General features: G+C 30.4%; 1 protein-coding gene across 1 annotated transcript in view; it reads left to right on the top strand.

Moving 5' to 3' along the window:
- The window catches only part of LOC111619219 (tRNA wybutosine-synthesizing protein 5-like), a 32,315-nt gene that overhangs the window by 11,121 nt on the left and 787 nt on the right, over positions 1–20,407 (top strand). The window contains exons 3-6 of the mRNA XM_023360905.1: positions 1,643–1,691; positions 3,847–4,029; positions 12,603–12,690; positions 13,007–13,123. Coding sequence (XP_023216673.1) covers positions 1,643–1,691; positions 3,847–4,029; positions 12,603–12,690; positions 13,007–13,123 — 437 coding nt within the window. The remainder of the gene's footprint in view (positions 1–1,642; positions 1,692–3,846; positions 4,030–12,602; positions 12,691–13,006; positions 13,124–20,407) is intronic.

Genomic DNA, 20,407 nt, shown 5'->3' with positions numbered 1-20,407 from the left:
AACCCGAATTTAAGAAAGCAAGAATTATCCGCACCGCACGGCACGTACACCATATCAGATGGCTAGAGGCGGCCAGCATATATTTGGCTAACCTTAAGGATAATCAATGCATCAATTATAAAGAAGAGATTACGTTATCAACAGCGTGGCTAGCGTTTATGAATAGTAATTTATGATAGCCCGTTTGGAGTCGACTGCGCATGACATACAACGACGGAAACGGGAAACGTGCATTCGAACTTACATATTTCGAATTTAAAGTTTTTACGAGCTGCATTTTCCATCAGAGATTCGAAAAAACCTGAAGAAGAACCGTTTAAGGGTTCGAAAACGTTAGTTTTGGTTCGTTTTGGATCGTTAAGAGTTAGTAGACACACCGGTAACAGGTTAGAAAGAGGTAATTATATTACTATTCTCCGGTGTTGTGGTAAAGATGAGTAGTCAATAAAATTTTGAAAATAAGTTAAGTTATTTTCTTTCAGAACATACAGTAGAGCATCGATTATCCGAATCAATTAGGGACTGGCGTTGTTCAGAAAATCGATTTTTCGGAGAACTGATTATGTATGAAAAAATACATTATTATTTTTTATTTAATGACTGTGCAGCTTAACACATCATTAATTGGTATTTTCATGTTGCTAGATATCTTCTTAGTAGCATATCTAGTCCTGTTTCAAGTTGATCGGTTAAGTCAAACATTCATAATCTCCGTTTGTATAAGATAGTGTTTTAACACATTGTGACGTTTGAAATGGAGAAAAATCTTGAACACATTATGCTATCAAGTTTTGTGTGAAACTCAAGAAATTGTCAAGACATTTGCAGATTTAATACATTATTAATAAGTATATCCCAATAATAGTATATTAATATATCCCATGTTTAAATTTTTCTCCATTGCGTTGAATTTTTGTTGATGTTAAGCCTAACGAAAATTATTATAATAATAATCATGGCTATTGTATCGTTAAAAATTATTTCTTTATTTTGTACAAACAAAATATATATATTGAAAACTATAAAAACAAAAAAAATTATACTTTAAAAGTTAATCTAGTATCAAAAACGTTCAATTCACACGACATAGTCCGATTGGAACGCTTTCAGTTAATTGACATTCGAATAATCGATGCTCTGTATTTTTATTAAATTATTTATCATCATTGGTTAAAAAAATATAATAAATTCTTGTTGGTTTTTTGAAGTGAAAATAGAATCAATTAGTTTGTAACAAAATTGTAAAACCTGAACACACGTATTTTTATATCATTAACAAACAAAATTTTTTATGAAACAGTATATCAGTATGAATGTGTGATCCAGTGAATAAGAAACTACAATTAACAATCAAATCTTGGCTAATGATATTTACATTAAAATATATAAATAAAATTAACATGAAGATACAAAATTGTTTTCTTGTTCCATCATTACAAACACCAGTGACTTCCAAAAATAATTTTCAGTTACAGAGACAATCTTTTATTTGGGGCTATGCCTCGACAATAAAATGCAAAATGGATAAAAACGTCCTTTGGCAATTATGCCATTAATATAATTCACAATAAAGTTCATTAAAATCAATTTTAAAATTCTGCTCTAAATTTAATATTAAATTTCATAAATTTTTAATATTCAGTGATCATAAATGGCATAGAGGGTTTATCAGAAACAATTTAAAGAAGCAAGTAAAAGCATATTAGAAAATTTGTTGCATTTGTGACAGCTGATCAATCAATTTTTCTTTTAAAAACTCATTCAAATTATTATTGATCATTTTTACATATCACATTAGTAGAAACTGATCAATAACTGTTTGAATTTTTTCATGTTTGAAGTTTATAAATGATGAATTGGATGATGAAAGAACAGATGTAATATCAATAATAATCAAATAGTTAGTAAATTTTTGATTTAAGATTTGGGAAAATGAAAGATCTGTTTTAGGTTTGTTTTATGTTATTTGGATGTGTAAACAAAAGCATTTCAGATTTAAAACATGTCAAAAGCTTATTCAGTTCAATTAGTAGTAATTTTTGCTGATCAATTTTGATTTTAAAACAAAATGAAAATTAATGATTTAAGTCTAATTTATAAAATAAAAATTAGAATTAGTGATGTAACGAATATTCGGTTACTATTCAGTATTTGGCCTATTCAGCCTATTTTTCGCTATTCGGCTGAATACTGAATATTTAATCACTATTTGGCCGAATACCAAATACCTAAAAACAGGAGTAAGAAATAACAAAAATGCAGTAAATTAATCATTTTGGTATTTAGATTTAATGTTGTCAGGTTAGTGTTGTTTGTTTACATTTATTTACAACTTATAACATGCACAAAATAAAAATAATAATAATATTAGTCACATGTATTCACAATTTATAATTACAAAGATCAGCACATGTACACACCTATTCATTCGAGAATCGTCGCACACATGTAAGGGTCTGACCCTGCCTATCCTTTTTAAGTGCTCGTCTTTGCTCTTTCCTTTCTCTTTCTTCCATCTCTCTAGTCCACGTATGCCTATGCATACATCATAATACACGCTCATGATACTTTTGATTCATCACTTTTCCATCATAGTTTTTCCATTTTATAATTATGTGACTCATAGCCTGGTGATAACGGAGAAAAGAGACAGATAGGATGTCGGTATATGTCACAGTTATGATTTCACAGATTTGAGACAGCTTGATAACCCGAACGGTCCCAGGTTTTTGTCTGTGCACACTAAGTGACTTTCATTACAAGCATTTAGCTTTCCGAAGTCTATGACGACAATTGTTTGGCATTGACGGCTGCAAATTTTGCGCCAATAAGCTGCTTTGACTTGATTATGTTATCAACTCAATTTCATATTTATTTTCACATTTTCACTTTGCAATCCTTCTCTGTTCTTTTTTCGTTATTTACACATATAGGTCATTTTGTTGTTATTCACATTTGATATCATCATTTATCGGATACTGCCATGATGCTCTTGTCTGTCTGCTACAACTGTCAAGAATTAATGCGATTGGCGAAGCATAGTGACAGTGGGCCAATAGAGAGCAGGGTCCTTGCCATAATGAGGTCAATTTTCATATGTGCATTAATCAAGCCAAATAGTTTGGCCAAATATTCAGTATTCGGCCTGAGGCCGAATATACTATTCATTGCAACACTAATTAGAATGGCAATTAACAGGCTATCTGTAAGATATAAAAAATTATTATTTCAAAAGTCAAAAACCTAAATAATGTTGATAATATTCTTTGATTGAAAGACATTTACAAGAAATTTATTCCACCAGATAGTGAATAAACTGCATTACACACAACTTTTGGATTGCCTGGTTAAAGGATTTTATTAAGTAAAGTATTCATTTTAGACAAAAAGAGTTTTCAACTGGATGATAATACAGTATTTAGTCTTATTCTGCAGTGAAGATTAACAAATTTTTGGCCAAAAAAAAAAATGGATTTGAAGATTTGAACCCTTTACATACTCTTTTTTCCCCCACAAATCACTTCTAATTTTTCAATGTGAAATTAATTCTGTAAGGAAGACAGTTTGAGCATCCCAGAACTTAATTGTCAAATCATGTATATTGTTATAGTTAGCTATCAGAACAATTTATTCCCAATCTATACTCTTTTTTTATACAGCTATATTTCCAATTATAACTAGTAACAAAACTATAAATATAAAAGGAACTGAAATTTGAAATCATATTTACTTCTAACATAATGTTTATTCTTAATCTTTGCTTGGCATATTAAGAATTTACTTCTGAAAAATTTTAAATATACAGTAATTGTTAACGTCATATGTTTTATTTTTATTTTACTGTAGACAGAAATGTATTATTTAAGATCACTTGGTGAAAATCCTCGCAAAGATCCTGCTAATATTCAAAAGCAATTTCCTAAAATAGCAAATGATATTGAATTTCCACCTTTTTTTCAAGAACAGCAGTTTTTTTCTAGTGTGTTCCGTATATCATCACCTAAATTATGCCTTTGGACACATTACGATGTAAGTATTTGATTAAAATTATTCATTTACAGTTTATAGACATTTAGGAATACCATTTTTTTAAATCATTAATATTTTATAATTAACTATATCCACAATCATGAACTAGAGAAGAAATTTAATACAGATAGATCTAAATAAATTAATCTATTATAAAAGCAAATGCTATATTTCATTTAAAAGATATTAAAAGTCTATTTTGCTTTAGACAGTTTTTTCTACATTTAACATTAATTTTTAATATTACTATAATTATCTACATGACACAGAAACTGGATCTTTTAATTTTTTTTTATAGATGAATAAATTAAAAAATTGAATCATAATTATTGTTATAATGAAGAAAAGTAAAGAATGCAATCTGCAAACTTATCATTAAAAACAAAATAGCATTGCAGTAATACCTCAACTTACGCAAACCCGGAGTTACATGATTTTCAAATCTTGTCGATTCGTCTTTTGTTTGAGCACCACACAACTCTTGATTGCTCACTCCCCTTACACTATTGTTCAGCTTACATGTTTGGACGTGTCGCGCGGAATCGACACATAGCTACAATTTATTTTGTGTTATTTATTTCTGTGTTTGTTATATCTACCGAGACTTGAGAGACTCTATGTGGTGATTTCTTGTAACAGTGAACGAATCAAAAGACGAGATAAGATTAATGAGAACAGTTTCTGAGGGAACTGTCTCTCAAACATAATGTTGGTGAGTTGTTTGACATGGCTAAAAAACATATATTTGAAATAGTCACATAAAAGTTGAAGATATTAGAATGTGTAAAAGTTAAAAATTTCCAATGATATGAGAAGAAGTTGAGCATTACTGCTGACATGTTGATAAAAGGAAATGACATTTCCTTTAAATTGGTACAGGCCCGGGCATGCCAGTTACAACAGAGACAATCGAATAGCTGGGTATGTGGTGCTATCTAGTGGGGATGAGGAATGTAAATCTGGTTTCTTTTTTTTTTTCTTCTTCTTTTTTTTTTTGAACTTGGATAACTTTTCCATAGTTTAACCGAAATTTATCAAACTGTGCAAAAGTATGAAACAACTGTGTGGCTTTATATTCCAAAAAAAAACAGCACCCAAAAATGTCAAAATAATTTTTTTGTTATTAAGCATCAAAGAGACAAAAGTTGACACTTGTTTTTTTGAATATATCTTTTCTCAGAGTTAATTATATTTTCCAAAAAGTAATTTATGCACATGCCAGGATTCCACTGAGCATTGTGACACCAAAATCATCAAAATCTAATGTGGGAATTATTTTTTTTTAAATCATACAGGAAACTGCAAAAGTTACTCCAGAAACCTTGGCTTCACCCAGGCAATAATTATATTATTTTCTTTTTTTATTTGAAGATAAATTTATTCATATAATGTAAGGATAATTGGAAATATATAGTACAGACTGAAGTTACATGATTTTACGAGAGAAAATAAGAGAAAAATTCAGAAATCATTTTTCAAACTTTTATTCTTGTTTTTGAAAAACATATCTGAAGTTTCTATCATTATTGGCAAGAATTGTTATTGAAATTCAATAATCAATACTAAAAAGTGTTCTGTAATAGTAAATTATTCTTATGAATATTTATTTATATATTTTACATAACAGTATATAAAAGTAGATATAACACACTCAAACACCAAATTTAATGAAAACTAATGTTTTCCACTACTTTGAGCAGTCATCTTCAGGATAACATGTGTTCTAAAATGTTCACATCAAAGAAACAGTAATTAAATATTATTGAATACATAAAACACTTAAATACAGGTTAAAAGACACCACGTGAGAATTAAATGAAAATTAAAAGGTTTCAAATATCTTTTATTTGAAACTTTTACTTAAACGATCTTTTTGAAAAGCTTAAACGTTTAAACATATAAAATACAGTATATATGACAATACACTGCCCTACTCTATACTGTATGTTTAAATATACTACATTTAAACTGTGAACAACTCTGATGGTGGTGTGTTAATTCTGACACCACTGTGAGATTCTATTTTGGTCTTTCCTTCTGACATCAAGTAAGTTATGCCTACCACATGAGTTTTGGCATTTTTGAATGGCAATACGGTGGAACCTCTCATAACAAGTAATCTGCATAACAAACAAAACAAATTGTAAAAAAATGACTCGCTTAATGAGTGATGAGGAGAGAGGAAGTCCCTGATTGTGTGCATGCTACATCAGTCTGTGTTTAGCACTTGTTCTGTTAACATCTTAGTGTCACTTGTGATCACACATTTTTCCAAACTTGCGTTCAGACATATTACATATATTGAACAGAAAACGTACTCAGCAAATTAATAATCATATTACATATAAACATCAACAACCATAGCCTGTTATATAATAAACACACCAGATGATATGCCAAATTCTTGAGCTATGTAAAGGCTATAATTAAATATTAGAAATTACTGTATTTCTTTTTTTTTTTTTTTTTTTTTTTTTTTTTTTTTTTTTTTTTTTTTTTTTTTTTTTTTTTTTTTTTTTTTTTTTTTTTTTTTTTTTTTTTTTTTTTTTTTTTTTTTTTTTTTTTTTTTTTTTTTTTTTTTTTTTTTTTTTTTTTTTTTTTTTTTTTTTTTTTTTTTTTTTTTTTTTTTTTTTTTTTTTTTTTTTTTTTTTTTTTTTTTTTTTTTTTTTTTTTTTTTTTTTTTTTTTTTTTTTTTTTTTTTTTTTTTTTTTTTTTTTTTTTTTTTTTTTTTTTTTTTTTTTTTTTTTTTTTTTTTTTTTTTTTTTTTTTTTTTTTTTTTTTTTTTTTTTTTTTTTTTTTTTTTTTTTTTTTTTTTTTTTTTTTTTTTTTTTTTTTTTTTTTTTTTTTTTTTTTTTTTTTTTTTTTTTTTTTTTTTTTTTTTTTTTTTTTTTTTTTTTTTTTTTTTTTTTTTTTTTTTTTTTTTTTTTTTTTTTTTTTTTTTTTTTTTTTTTTTTTTTTTTTTTTTTTTTTTTTTTTTTTTTTTTTTTTTTTTTTTTTTTTTTTTTTTTTTTTTTTTTTTTTTTTTTTTTTTTTTTTTTTTTTTTTTTTTTTTTTTTTTTTTTTTTTTTTTTTTTTTTTTTTTTTTTTTTTTTTTTTTTTTTTTTTTTTTTTTTTTTTTTTTTTTTTTTTTTTTTTTTTTTTTTTTTTTTTTTTTTTTTTTTTTTTTTTTTTTTTTTTTTTTTTTTTTTTTTTTTTTTTTTTTTTTTTTTTTTTTTTTTTTTTTTTTTTTTTTTTTTTTTTTTTTTTTTTTTTTTTTTTTTTTTTTTTTTTTTTTTTTTTTTTTTTTTTTTTTTTNTATTGGGGTGTCCCCCCCTTCAGTGCGGACTTACAATTCTGCCGCTCGGGCGTGCACGTGAGTGCAATGCTAGCTATGGCGCTATCGTTTCGTCGTCGGTGAGTTGGTTAATCTTTTATCTTCTCGTTTTTGAACGTTAGGGTGGTGGGTGAGGAAACCTTCGTCCTAACCAAACATAAGCCCCAAACAAAAATATAATAAAGCAAAGTAAAAGTAAACTAAAAATAAAGCACGGACTTGGTTCCTTACAAGTGTTTCACATTACAAGTAAGATTCTGGAATGAATTATGCTTGTTAAGTGAGGTTCCACTATAACACAGCCTCGTATGTGAGACTAGGGATAAGAGGATGGAGTAGGAAAGGATGAGATTCAGTTGGAATTGATTCACTCAAAACAATTTACTACACGTAAACATTTATTAGATGGCATGAAAGTGGGTACAACACATTATACAGGGTATTCGCATTTTGTGGAGAGAGAGATACAAATTTTTAGTGCCTTATAAGTCGGAACTAAAATCCCTGTTGAGGATCTTTGTAATGTAGTCCTTTAGATAGCATTTTGGGAGAGAAGCAGCAAGTACTGTAGAGGGAAGACAAGGAATCTGAAAAAACAGAAGAGCACTAATTAATCCAAAAGAGGCACACAAACACACTAAACAGAACAGTTGAAAGAACAGGCAACGACTGACTGGAATCAGCTATTCTTTCATCATNTTTTTTATTGATGTTCTAAGGGTTTTCCAGTTTCACGCTGTTCAATGGCGTGAATAGGGTACAAAGTTAACCCCATAATTTTGTTCTATCTTTTTACTTACTTTTTTTCGTTACGGACTGATTATCTAAGTATCGTTAGCCGGGTTATTTGTATTAGTACGGGTTATTCCAGTCCTTCACCGTGAGAAAAACTTAGTTTTTTTTTTCTAACATTTCTCCCCCCGTTTGCCAAATTTCCTTTCCCTTTCTAGGGACCCCTTAGATTACAATTAGAATTTTGGTCAATGACCACCTGAAAGAAATATATCACCTCTAGTATCCTTCTCTATCTTGCATTCCTTCTCTTCCTGGAAAGACCGGCGAGCTGTCGGTAGTCTATTCGTTGACGTGGCCTCAGTCGTTGCTGAATAACTCCGGACGGTTGTGCTCGAATGACGGTTGGTGAAGGTGGTGCCTGATGCACTGATAACCTCCTATCGGAGGGTGCTCCTCTTCCATTATCCCCGTTAGTTTGCGTTAGGGGTGTGAATGTTTGCCACGGAAAGAGAGTATATCTCTTTAAGTTGGAGATGTGTTGTTTGCCATGGCTGGCTCCAGTGCGAGGATCCTTAATCTCATATACGACTGGTGATATAACTCTGGCGATCTCGTACGGTCCTGCCCACTTAGGTGCTAACTTTGCGCTGAATCGGCGGCTGGAAGAAGAAATAGGGTGAGTTTTTAATACAACTAGAGAATCCACCTTATATGTGTCTGGCCGCCTTCGTAAATTATACGCCCTTCTTTGCCTCTGTTGTGCGGTCTGCACGTTTTCTTGGGCTTGCTTCATTATTTTTCGTAATTCTGCTCATTTTTCTGGAATGGTTGTAGGGCGTCTCGGATATGAAGTTAATCGATCCCACAGGAGTGTAATTTCTCTCCCAAGATGAAGGTGTGCTGGCGTATATTTCGTGGAATCTTGCTCCGTAGTTCTCAACGCCAGTGCTAATTCTGGGATATGAACATCCCATTCCTTATGATTGCGTTCTATATATGCGGCAATCATCCTGCCTAAGGTGCGGTTTATCCTTTCCGTGAAATTCGATTGCGGATGATAAGGTGTCGTCAGGATATGTTTGATACCTGTCCGTTCACAAACTTCCGCTAGGAGGTGAGAGATAAACTGTGGCCCATTGTTTGATATTAATACTTTCGGCATGCCATACCTGCAAAAATACTCATTATACATGCAATTTACTACTGTCTCTGCGGTTATCTTTCGCAGAGGAAAAATTTCGACCCACTTACTAAAATAATCTATCATAACCAGGAGATACTGGTTCCCTTTAATGGACTTCGGATACGGTCCCATTATATCTATTCCTACCTTTTCTCCTGGGTTAGTTACTTCAGGAATTTGCATCAGTCCTGCAGTTTTCTTTTGGTCGAATTTTGTCACTTGACATGTATGGCATCCTAATACATACTCTTTTATATCCTTTCTCATACCGGGCCAGTAACACCTTTGTTGTACTTTTTTCGTGGTTTTTCTTACACCTAAGTGGCCAGCAGTTGGATGATCATGCAATTCATGTAATATCTCTTTCCTTAAGTCTATTGGTATTACCGGTCGATAACTTCCGGTTTCGTTTGTTTTCCGGCTATAATATAAAAGATTATTTACTAGCCGGTAATGGGAAGACTTACCTACAATTTCTGTGGCTAAAGCTGGGTCATCAGGTAAGTTCCCAGTTAAGAAGTAATTATATAGTCCGCTCCATTCAGGATCATTTTGTTGAGCGTCTATAATATCCTTTTCTTTTTCAACTATTACCGCTAGCAATTTTGCGGCGAGATCCGATTCTTCTATTGGCTGCTGTTCTTCCATGGGTCTTCTAGACAATGCATCTGGTAGTTGGTTCTCTTTCCCACTTCGATGCTGAATAGTGAAATTGTTAGATTTTGAAAATCTAGTTTCAGCCCATGATTCCTGGCAAAATCTCGTCCTAACAAACATTGTAGGATCAGTCCTTTTAACTTCAGAGGTGTTACTCCTCTAAATCCAATCTAAGTCTACTAAAGAAAAAAACAACCAATCCTACTTTTAACCTAACGGTCCAGGGTTCGAGTCCCTGTTCGGGCGCCAGTTGTAAAGTACTATTTTTAATTTGTTGCTCTACAATGATATTTTTCTTAGAGCCGGGACCTAACGGGTACTTTACGCGGGTTCGCGTTTGTTAGTTGCCAGGCCTGGACTTTTAGCGTGCCCCGAAATAAATTAAGGACAAAGTTAGTCACAAAAAAATCTCAATAATAAATGTTTAATCAAGTTTAACCAATACTATGTACAAGATTTATAAACAAACAACAAATTTATTAATCAAAAATCAAATCACAAATCAACCCGACAAACTTAAGTCTTATTCTAACTTAGAACTATTCCCCTTGGAATTCCGACAAAACAAAATCCAATTCTTAACTTAGATACAAATTCTCTTATAACTATCAATCCTAACCGTCACCTCAATTAATACTCGGAACCTTTTCTTCTACTCAAGACTTTCCTATTTCCAAATCACCAAAATCGAACCTTCAATCTCCTACTAGGATTTCCTATTCGACACCTATTCACTGCTACCAGCAGACCAACGCTTTCGGTTCAGGAGCTCACCTCTTCTGTCTTCACTTGAGCTACTGTACTTATAGTATGAGGTGACGTCACAGTTCTACTGTAGCCACTCCCCTCATTTACATATCTACACGTAACATTGTTTTCTCTTCGTTATCTGGTAGCTTATTTCTCGACAATACTTTGTTAACCTTTTACAGCATTTCTTTAACAATTATCGGGATGTTTTGTTAAGGTTACACAAGTTCCTAGAAAGTCTATTGGGGTGTCCCCCCCTTCAGTGCGGACTTACAATTCTGCCGCTCGGGCGTGCACGTGAGTGCAATGCTAGCTATGGCGCTATCGTTTCGTCGTCGGTGAGTTGGTTAATCTTTTATCTTCTCGTTTTTGAACGTTAGGGTGGTGGGTGAGGAAACCTTCGTCCTAACCAAACATAAGCCCCAAACAAAAATATAATAAAGCAAAGTAAAAGTAAACTAAAAATAAAGCACGGACTTGGTTCCTTACAAGTGTTTCACATTACAAGTAAGATTCTGGAATGAATTATGCTTGTTAAGTGAGGTTCCACTATAACACAGCCTCGTATGTGAGACTAGGGATAAGAGGATGGAGTAGGAAAGGATGAGATTCAGTTGGAATTGATTCACTCAAAACAATTTACTACACGTAAACATTTATTAGATGGCATGAAAGTGGGTACAACACATTATACAGGGTATTCGCATTTTGTGGAGAGAGAGATACAAATTTTTAGTGCCTTATAAGTCGGAACTAAAATCCCTGTTGAGGATCTTTGTAATGTAGTCCTTTAGATAGCATTTTGGGAGAGAAGCAGCAAGTACTGTAGAGGGAAGACAAGGAATCTGAAAAAACAGAAGAGCACTAATTAATCCAAAAGAGGCACACAAACACACTAAACAGAACAGTTGAAAGAACAGGCAACGACTGACTGGAATCAGCTATTCTTTCATCACATTCAAAGTAGCAAATACCTTAGAGGTGACTAAAAGTTGTGGGAAAGGTGTTACTTCTGACTCTGAGAAAGCATAGGTTGACACTCTCTTAGGTCAGAAGGTTGATATATATTAGCTTCTGATGAGGTCACCCTTGAATTGTTTTCCTTTTACTTGTTCAATTCTCACAAACAAGTTTTATTTTTAAAAAAATAGCAAATTATTAAAATTATTATATTTATTGTGGATTTGTACTTTTACATTTATTATTTTACTAGCTGTACCCGGCCACATGTTGCTATGGCTCAACATGTGTCTATTATAAATGTAACACTCCCTGCAGGGGGAAATTTCGAAAAATCCCTTCTTAGTGTATATTCTCTTGATGTATCCTATTAAAACGCAATCAAAAACGCAAAAAATTGCATCTAAAATAGAATAATAGAAGACCGGTTCTTCATGGTAAGCCTTAATTTTGTCCCTCTCCTTCACACGGGGGAGAGGGACAAAATTCGACATTTATATAATATAAAAACACGTGCATATTCGAATGCAACGTTGTGTCAAAATTTCAAAGCAATCAGTTAAGAACTTTCGGAGATTTAAGATTTTGATCGAACAAATATTTACGTTTTTATTTATATAGATTATTATTATTTACACTCACTGTATTGTGTCAATTTTTTTAATTTAAAGACATTATTATTTTGAATATGATTTTGTTGTGTACTACATTTTTGTACTGTTCAGTTTTTTTTTACTCTGTCAGCTAGCGAAATTGTTTTTGAAGTTACTGACTATTGATCTGTCAATAGCTAGTATTGAGAATGTAAAAATTTCTTGTCACTTTTTCTGAAAAACTGACAAAAAATTTTACATTTATTTTTCTGAAAACGGAGCAAAAATCTGAAAAATGTTATTTTTATACTGTAGTCTCATAAAATTACCTTCCTTTAGTCCCAAGTATTGTAAAATAATTTATATATTTATATTTTATTAGATTATGGATAACTTTTTAATTCAAGTTACTGGTCACAAACGTTGTGTTTTATTCCCTCCATCTGATGTTTTAAATTTATATTTAAAAGGTATGCTTGAATTTCATGTTGTAACTAGAGAAATAAATTTATTATTCTTATTTTAATTATGAATATATTTTAAAAATGTTTTTTAAAGAGGAACAAAAAATACAAAAAATTCTTAATATTCAAGTATTATCCATGATAACATAATGTTAGTAATTTATTTGAAGTATACATATTATCTTAATCCACTTGATAAATAATACTAAAGTTTTAATATTTCTTCAGCATGTGTTAAAATATTCGGATAAATATTTAAATTTTTATGCAAAGTAAATAAAATTTAAGTGTATTTTATGTAAAAACATAATTTTATTTTCAGGTGATAAATCTGAAGTGTTAGATATAGATAATCCAGATACTAAAAAATATCCGAATTTTAAAAATGTTATATGGCATGAATGTATTCTTCAACCAGGAGATATACTTTTTATACCAGGTATTTATATATATTATTTTTCTGTTATCAAAACAACAAATATCCTTTTACTGAAAAGTTAAACATCATTTTAGTTATTTTAACACCAATTACGTAAAATGTTTCTGAAAATATTTTTACTTCTGGAATGGTTATATATAAGGAAATTTAAACAACATATTCATCAAAATATTGGCCTTGAGCAGCAACACAGTTTTGTCAGTGCTCATACAACATCTCAAAGTGCCTCCACGTTTTCCACTTGGCACAGGGCAGTTGTTGTGGCTGAATGTTTTCACCTTCACAGAAATGCTTATGTTATTCATACACTCCAGAGTTTTCTATTGCTGACTCACTGTAAGCTTCATCCAATATGTTTAATATTTCCATTCATGTCTTGTTCAGTAAAACACAAAATTTGATGTTAGTGCACTGTTTATGAAGTGACATTCTGTTGCTAAACTCTATCTACAACAAGCAGAAATGAATCCCTCTGTGGATCATTCTACTATCTGTCAATGGACCATATTCAGTAATGAGATTGTGCAATAATACCTCCTAAAGAAGGCTGTTACATGCTTTAATTTCATTTGTATTTATTTCATTGGTATGTGCTGTTTTGAGCATTTCCGGGAACTTTTTCACACTACTAGTAGATCATATAATATTATTAATTGCAGAATTACAATCTTGTTTATGGATGATATAATGAATAAGGGTATTATCTAAAATTAAATATGAAATATTTATAAACTTGAAATTAATCCATCTGAAATAATTTTTTTTTTTGTAATTGCAAATTTTGCATTAATTACTAGTAGACTTTTACTGTTTCTAATGTTATACCAAATTAAAGTGGTACCTTGTACTTCGAATGACTCTAACTTTTGAACACTTCATAGTTTGAATGCAAAATTCAATAAAAATTTGCCTCCGAATTCAAATGATTTTCAAAATTCTAACTGCATGCATAGAAAAAATGTGGTCAAAACATAAACACAATCTGTTGTGTCCAAGTTGACTTTCGCTCATGCGTTACAGTTGTATGTTTTCAGTGCTTTTTTTTAGTACTGTAATTCAAACACAAATCAATTATTGTATTTATTCAGACACTTGGCAAATCTCATCATTAAATTTTATTCAGTTGAGCTGTTTTTTTTTTTGCTGTTTTTTTGTTAGTTTGGTTATATATTACATTGTGTATTTTCATCAATTTTTAACAGTTTGTTTCTGCAATTTTTTTTCTCAGCAGCTGTTTGGCATCCTGTATGTTTTGTATCCTTTAGTTTAAAATTTCCTGACCGGAACTTTTTAAAGCACATTTGACATGTTCAAAGTTTAGGAGTATCTTCCCCGCATGCATTACAAATTTATTTTACTGTTTGTATGGTGTTATATTCTTTTTGAAACTCACAAAGCACAATATGCCTGGTTATGCATTTTATCTGAAGACATTACTTCACATCTTGTTTGAATAAAATCAAGTTGTAAAGAGTTTAAAGTAAGATTCTGAACAAAAAATAAAATCTTACATTACCTGTAATATGTTAAATTTCACAACTGTTATAATTAAATCACACATCTATGAAGATGCGAAAGGCCATAGTGTGCACCAATAAATGCAATTTTTATTTTATTATACAGTATTTACATATTTTATTTCTTGCTTTTGTGTTATAATTTATTATTAAGACATTTAATTGTTATTTTTACCTTGAATTGTGTGTATTTGCTTGAATTAAGCTTATTGAAATGGAAATTTTTCAGGTTCTAGGAATGGATTAAATCATTTTCATTATTTCTAATGTGAAAAATTGATTTGGAGTTCAAACAACCTTCTGGAATGAATTAAATTTGAAGTATGAGGCATTGTATATAAAACTTGCTGTAGAAAATGTTATGTACAGCACTTACAATAAATAAGAATACTTTTAAATAAATTTTAAATATAAATTAATTAATTTGGTCAAAATGTAGATGTATTTATTATAACTATTAATATAACAATGAAAAATTATAAATTCATAAATATACCAAATCCTTCAATTTTAAAAAGTAATTGCTTTTTAAAATTTCTATCATTTTTTCAGGAAAACATTATTATTCTATATGCAGCTGATTTATAAAAATAATAAATTGACACTTTCATCACAAAAATCATTAATATTATGTAAATGACTTACAGAAAACATTTGTAAATCCTTGTCTGATAAAAAGATTTTCATATTTTCTAGAAAATTTTATTTATATAATTTCTTCCTAAAAATATGTTAAGATACTAACGTAATATATTAGTTGTAATGTAAAGTCAAATCTTAATTTAGTGTTGTCATTTGTTTGCATCTGAAATTTGGCATTAAATTAAAGAATTCCAAATAATAAGAAATTATGTGAGAATCAGGATTTGGGGGGTTATTTTTAAAGAAATTAGCGGATAAAAAGAAGAATTTTATTTTCGACTAAAAAAATATTTTATTTTGGAGAGTTAACTTCTCTCCAACAGAAGCTACATCCTTTCTTTGTTTGTTTTACAAAGAAAGGATGTAGCTTCTGTCATTTTCAAAAGAAGGGAAGTTGAACTTCCTTTAGACGGCTGACTTGCAAGATGATTCAGATGCTGCCTTTGCACACGTTACTTGGCTGTCTGAAGAAGCCGCTATAAAAAGGGTTTTTTCCTGCCATTCCGGGCAGTTCAATGAGGTACGAACATGCCATAAGAAGCAGTTTGACAACAATCAAGATGATGCCTGAATTGGCCATATAAAGTGTTATTGAAATTACGCAGTTCGTCGGTGATTAAGTCGAATTTGCCATATGAAGTAAACAGTCTTAAAAGACATAGGAGGCATATAACTTTGAATTTCCTCTCTTGTATGGATTTATAAGTGTTAGACTTCACGCGATTAGGTTAAATTTAGATTTAAGTCGGATAGTTTGATCCTACAGGATAAGTCCCGAATGTAATATTGGTAACTTCATTTATTGTATTTTGATTCAATTGTGTATTTTACTTTGTATTCATTTTTTAGTTTAGTTATATTAAATTTATTGTTATATGAACGATTTTATTCAGTATGTATTCCAACACACTCAACAGTTGACCCCTTAGCTTTTCTCGGACATTGTCACTTGAATGTCACAGATATTTCTAATTAAAGATAATCGCAAGTTAAACCACGAAATAATAGTTTAACTGGTGTTGGGAATCCTGACAGCAGACTGGATTATACAATCGTACATCTCCACCTTTCTATAAAAACTTTTAAAGCCTTCCTTTTAAGGAAGGCTTTAAAAGTTAGAGATCAGATCACAAGATCTCGTGCAGATTAAGTGGTCCTTAGATTACCCATGACCCCCTGCTTATCTCACAATTACATTAGAATCTGCTTAATGTAATCACTTTGTTATTGGTATAGACAAGTGTCAATAACTGACTTTTTTTTAAACTTTGCCCTGTGGGCACTAAGAGGGTCTCTTTTGGCAAGCCCACAATGGGAGTGGCTGGATGGTGAGAGATAGGGCTGACATACTAGTCCATATTCAATCCTGGGTTCCCCAGAGTAGTAGACTGCCATCTTGACTGTTTTGCCATCCAGCCATCTAACAATAGCTGATTAATAAAATTAAGCATAATAAGTGAACACTATAATTAATGGAAAGTCAGTAGTTTATTGACTCTAACATTATAAAGACACAATAAAACAATTTTAAAAATTGTTTAACTTGAAGCTTTGTTAATTAATATATAATTATAATTTGTTCAGTATTGTTTGCCTGCTACCATCTTTTAACAATAGAATATATATAACAATATAAATGACTGAGATATTAACCTTATACCCTCAACCATAGGATGCTTTAATGCAATACTGTATTCTATAACCTATTTGTTAAAAAAACCCAAAAAATTAAATAATTAGATAAAAATTTATTGATGTAATTATTTGTCTCCAAGCTTTGCCCCTCCCTAGAAAATTTTCCATGGACTCCCATGATGATGATAATAACTAAATTTTGATTTATAGTAAGAATTTTTATTACTGTATTTTAATTGATATACTTGGGATCTTTTCTGATTTAATTTTTATAATATTGAATGACTGGTTTTAATTTCCATGATTACAATGCATAATATTATATCTAATAATGAGTTTTACACACAACTTTGAAAAAAGAGTTTGAAAGTCACTTGATTTGATGATAACAATGTTGTCTGCAATGCAAAAGCATAAATTTAGTAATTTATAGCTATTGAAAAGTAGGCTATTTAATATTTATGGGGAAGATCCCTTCACAAGAATTCATTGGTGCTTGAGAATGGTGCTGTATCAAAGTATTATACTAATAATATAATACTAATAATTTGGTTTTATTATAATATAATAAATAAAAATCATTAATAAACATACAGTGAAATCTGCTAATGTGACCATCAAAGAAACAGCTTAAACCTTAGACCAGCTTGGTCACCTTATGCAAAATGAGGGATGTAGGTGTTCTCAGTGATGATATTCAGTGGGTTCACACAGGTTCGGCTGAACCCGTTGTTAACATTTTCAAAGTTTTCCGAACCCGTTGTTAAACACACGTAATATTTTTCGGTGGTTTTGTTTCTTTTAAAAAAATATATTAAAATATACGTATTATACTCTGTAACACTACTAAACTAGAGCATTATACCCCGTTCGCCTTGGTGCAACCTCCATTGACCGTTTCAATCTCGATCGACTCAAGAGAGTTCTTGAAACTAGTCCAGTCGTATGAAAGGTCCCACAATCCCACGCGCCCGAGAAAATACAAGATGGCTGCGGAACACGTGTCGTGCTATTACCAGCAAAATAAAAAAGATATTGTATTTCGATAGACGATGACATCTGTCTATTATTATAATAATACCTAATGATAAAATAAATGATTTAGAAAAGTTTTTTTTTTTTTTTGAGGAAAAGTCATGGGGAAAGCAGTTAAACCTGACTTTTTCTGATTAAAAATAAGCCAATTTTTATGTTTATAAAATACTTCGAATGAAAAATATTAAAATATGTACAAAATAAACCATTTTGAACACTTTTTTTATTATTTATCAATATATATATAGTTCTGGCATAAACAATGTTAAACTTTAACTGACTTAATTTTGCCAACGCATCTTTTTTATTTATATGGGTATCTTAAGGTCAGTTTTTGCGCTAATGTTGCTAATGCACCATTTGAGCGAAAAAAAATTGTTAAGGAAAAATTTTCTGTTAGCGAACCCTTTGTTATATATTTCGAATATCACCACTGGGTGTTCTTGAATGAAATCACTTAATTAGAAATAAACAAAATGTCTAAATATAGGAAATTTAATATGAAATACAAAAAAAAAAAAAAAAAACATACAGTACAATTGAATATTCAGTATTCTAAACAAAAACTCAGAGAAGAAAAAAACAATGTAACAAATTCAAATTTTTGTGAGAACCTCATCAATTCTGGATTGCTTTATAACTTTGTTTTTTTATAATTTTATCAGCTACAATCTTCTGTGCTTGATATATTGGCATAAGAACCTCAGGACAGCTATTAGTCATATAGCAATAGGCTATTTTATTCAGCATATCAAACTTCCTTGTGGGATATAGGCAATTGCTTCTCTTCATTATTACACAGGCCACCTTCATCTTCAATACTTTTTTCCTTTCCCATATTAAATTCTTTTAGGACACTTCCATAAACATCTGACTCAATGAATTTAGTGGTAACAATATCTCAATCACAGTCAATAAATTCAAGAACAATGTGTTTTCCAATTTAGGAATCAAGACAGTAACTTTTGCAGTAGAGTTTTCACCATCATTTCCACTGTCCAAGAGAAAACAAGCCTTTTGAAAGCACTTCTGAATTGTGATTTTCTTTATGGAATTCCACACATCTGATATTCAGAGGATCACATTGAGAATGTTAATTTTGGAAGCTTCTTTCAATGCAGAGTCATGAAAGCTTTCTTCATACCTCCTCACAGCTTCTTTTAGCAAGAGCTTTCAGTAAAAGGGCTTGGAAGTTTTGATGACTCCTTGATCCCAAGGCTATAGAATCAACATTGAGTTCGGAGGCATAAATTTCAGCATCATATTAGACAATTTTTCCAAAGGACAATGGCTAGGGTAATTATTCACAATCATAAAAATGTGTAATTTTTGTTTCCTCATTAAGGTGTTAACATGATTTAGCCACTCAGTGAACAGCTCTGTATTCATCCATGCTTTTCTGTGAGATTTCGACATTACTCAAAGTTGGTATGGCTTAATGTTTTCAAAACGCCTCAGGTTTATGTATTTCCCAATTATAAAAGGTAGGAGTTTTTTGCCAGTAACACTTGCACACAAAATCAGAAAAGATTGCTTGGAATCTGCTCATCCCTCGAGGTCAACTTCGTTTGAATCACCTATCAAAACTTTTGATGAAATGTTATTCTGCATTTTAAAACTTTCTAACCATTCAGATAAAGGTTTTAAGTTAGGTTGATTCAATTCTCTGGCAAATTTTATAGCTGTTTCTTGAAGCATGGGAACCAGACAATCTTAAATTTAATCCCTTCTTTTAGTAAACCACTTCAGAGTTAAAGAATTTATGTCATCAAATTCAGTTGCCCTCTTCTTCTTGCTCATATCTTTGAACTCAATTTTAAGCCTATCCAAATACTTGTGTTTCCTCTTTTTGATATTATTTACTGTCGTCTTACTAACTTGAAACTCCTCAGCTGTTCACTTCTCATTATGACTCTCCAAAAAGTGGATAAGTTCACATTTCTGTCAAAGATTTAGCTGTTTGTACCCTTTTTTTTCCAAACTAAATATTACTTGGGGTAAGTGAGTTATTGAAAAAAGAAAGAAGAAAATGAATCTCACCTAAGAATTAAAAATCCACACAAAGATACTTAACAATAAACAGAGAACACACAAAGCTAACTCACTTTACTAAACAAATATGAAACACACTGACAAGGGAAACTTTGATAGTGACCTGACATGAACGCTATCATAACAGAAATTATTTTAAATTTAATTGCTCAGCGTTGCTAGTGTTGTTTTCAATTTATGATTATTTTAAATTTTTTGAACTGCCATTTCTTTTAGTCAAGCTTCCAAAATAAATATTTCAGAAATTTATAGGAAATTTAATTTAAAACCTTTGTCCACAAAGGACAATGGTTTCAAACATTTAATATTTGCAATGTGATTACTATAAATTGAATTACATTTTTTAAAATGGTATGACTTTTATGTTTTTTTTTTAATTGGTTACTTTACCCAAGATAATTTT

This window comes from Centruroides sculpturatus, unplaced genomic scaffold, assembly GCF_000671375.1.
Source record: "Centruroides sculpturatus isolate CEXI.00-Female unplaced genomic scaffold, Cexi_2.0 scaffold114, whole genome shotgun sequence".
NCBI lineage: Eukaryota > Metazoa > Arthropoda > Arachnida > Scorpiones > Buthidae > Centruroides > Centruroides sculpturatus.
This window is presented reverse-complemented; position numbering and strand designations above follow the sequence as displayed.